The 1,656-nt window shown below is 54.3% G+C and overlaps 1 protein-coding gene across 2 annotated transcripts in view; it reads left to right on the top strand.

The window, feature by feature from the left end:
- The first annotated feature begins 1,392 nt into the window (after positions 1–1,392).
- Positions 1,393–1,656, top strand: part of MOB1B (MOB kinase activator 1B) — an 89,752-nt gene continuing 89,488 nt past the window's right edge. Inside the window, exon 1 of one of the 2 annotated variants that reach the window (XM_011998144.1) lies at positions 1,393–1,607. In XM_011998144.1, coding sequence (XP_011853534.1) covers positions 1,594–1,607 — 14 coding nt within the window. In that variant the 5' untranslated portion in view covers positions 1,393–1,593. The remainder of the gene's footprint in view (positions 1,608–1,656) is intronic. The other variant, XM_011998143.1, reaches the window with a different exon arrangement.

Here is a 1,656-nt window from a genome sequence, read left to right as displayed (position 1 = left end):
TTTTGAGACGGAGTCTCACTCTGTCACCCAGTGGGGAGTGCAGTGGTACGGTCTTTGCTCACTGCAACCTCTGCTTCCTGGGTTGGAGCAATTCTCCTGCCTCAGTCTCCCAAGTAGCTGGGATTACAGGTGTGTGCCACCATACCAGGCTAATTTTCGTATTTTTAGTAGAGACTGGGCTTGGCCATCGTCTTGAACTGGTCTTGAACTTTGGCTGGTCTTGAATTCCTTACCTCAGGTGACCCACCCACCTCGGCCTCCCAGAGTGCTGGGATTACAGGCATGAGCCACTGTGCCCGGCCTAAAAAGGTTTTTTTAAAAATTTTTTTAACCACTTTACCAACGTGCGAAATAATAGTGCATAAATGCAGTATAATACATTTCATATCTGTACCTACTTCAAAGTGTATTCTGTCCTTTGGAATAAGCCAAAGGTGAGCTAATATCTGCACATGATTTGTTTTGCTCAGATTCTTTGAAAACGTGTGGATTTCATGGGTGTTGTAAGAAGATGGACATCTTTTGGGTACTCACATTTCCCCCCTAAATTGGTAATGCTGTGGTGACATATTCAAGGTATGTGAAGGATTCTTAAACAGAATATAAAGGCTTGCCCTGGGCTCCATAACCCTGTGAGAATAAAAGTCCCTTTGCAAGTGGGTCTGAATAGCTTCTAGGATATTCTGTACGTTAGAATGCTTACAAGCTTTGGCTCCCTAAGTGGTTACACCGATGACCACCCTACCTTGCTGGGTTCTGCGGTGAACTGAGCTCAGCTCTCCTCCTTGGCTCGCTTACTTTTCCCAGCTGCTGATGACAGCCTGGCTTGCCTGTTCAGGTAGTCACGGACCCTGACCTTCCCCTAGTTCAGGGTTTACAAATATTACTATAAAAAGACAGAGACCTTGAAAACCCATTTGATCCTTTTCCTCCAAGCCATTCCAACCTGATGAAACTCCCTCCTGTTTTTAAGTGGTAGCAGAGCAAGATGCCATCACCTTTCACCGCCCTTGGCCGGGCACTCACTGTGGGCCTAACTCCGTGGTAATTCCATCCCTCACTGCGGGACCCTGACATCTCGGAGCGGAAGCCCACTTCCCCCCTAACCTCCGGAGCCCAGCTGAGCGTCTCCCAGCGCTCTGCCACGACCCCTAACCGGGTAGACAGGGTGGCCGGGCGGCCCCTGCGCACACGCTGGGCGTGGTCCCTGGCAGCAGAGAGGACCAGAAGGTGAGGGACCCCAGGCCGCAGCCAGACGGGAGGGGTGGGCTTGCACCGCTATCGCGAGAGCTCGTGAGGTGGGGGCGGCCGGGAGCTGGGGAGGGGCGCGCGGAGAGTCTGCAGCCCTGCCCCGCCTCCCTTTCCTTCCCCTCCCCTGGAGTGATTCAAGACGAGCGCTACCCACTTCCGCCCCCTCCGCCTGCCATTGGAACTAGCTGAGCCGAACTAGTTGCGGCCACCGAGCAACCAGGTCTCCGCACCTCCTCCTCCGCCTCCCTGTCTCCTGTTCCAGTTGCGTTTTCTCTCCTTTCCTGGCCGACGCCGCTCCGAGGCCTCGCAACCCCCGAGCCTGCAGCCTGCACCGCGGCCAACATGAGCTTCTTGTTGTGAGTAGCCAGGCCCCGCACGCGCCGGCTTTGTTCGGGTGGACCTGGG

Source organism: Mandrillus leucophaeus, unplaced genomic scaffold, assembly GCF_000951045.1.
Source record: "Mandrillus leucophaeus isolate KB7577 unplaced genomic scaffold, Mleu.le_1.0 Scaffold559, whole genome shotgun sequence".
NCBI lineage: Eukaryota > Metazoa > Chordata > Mammalia > Primates > Cercopithecidae > Mandrillus > Mandrillus leucophaeus.
The sequence above is the reverse complement of the archived record's forward strand: the minus strand, read 5'-3'. Positions and strand labels throughout refer to the sequence as shown.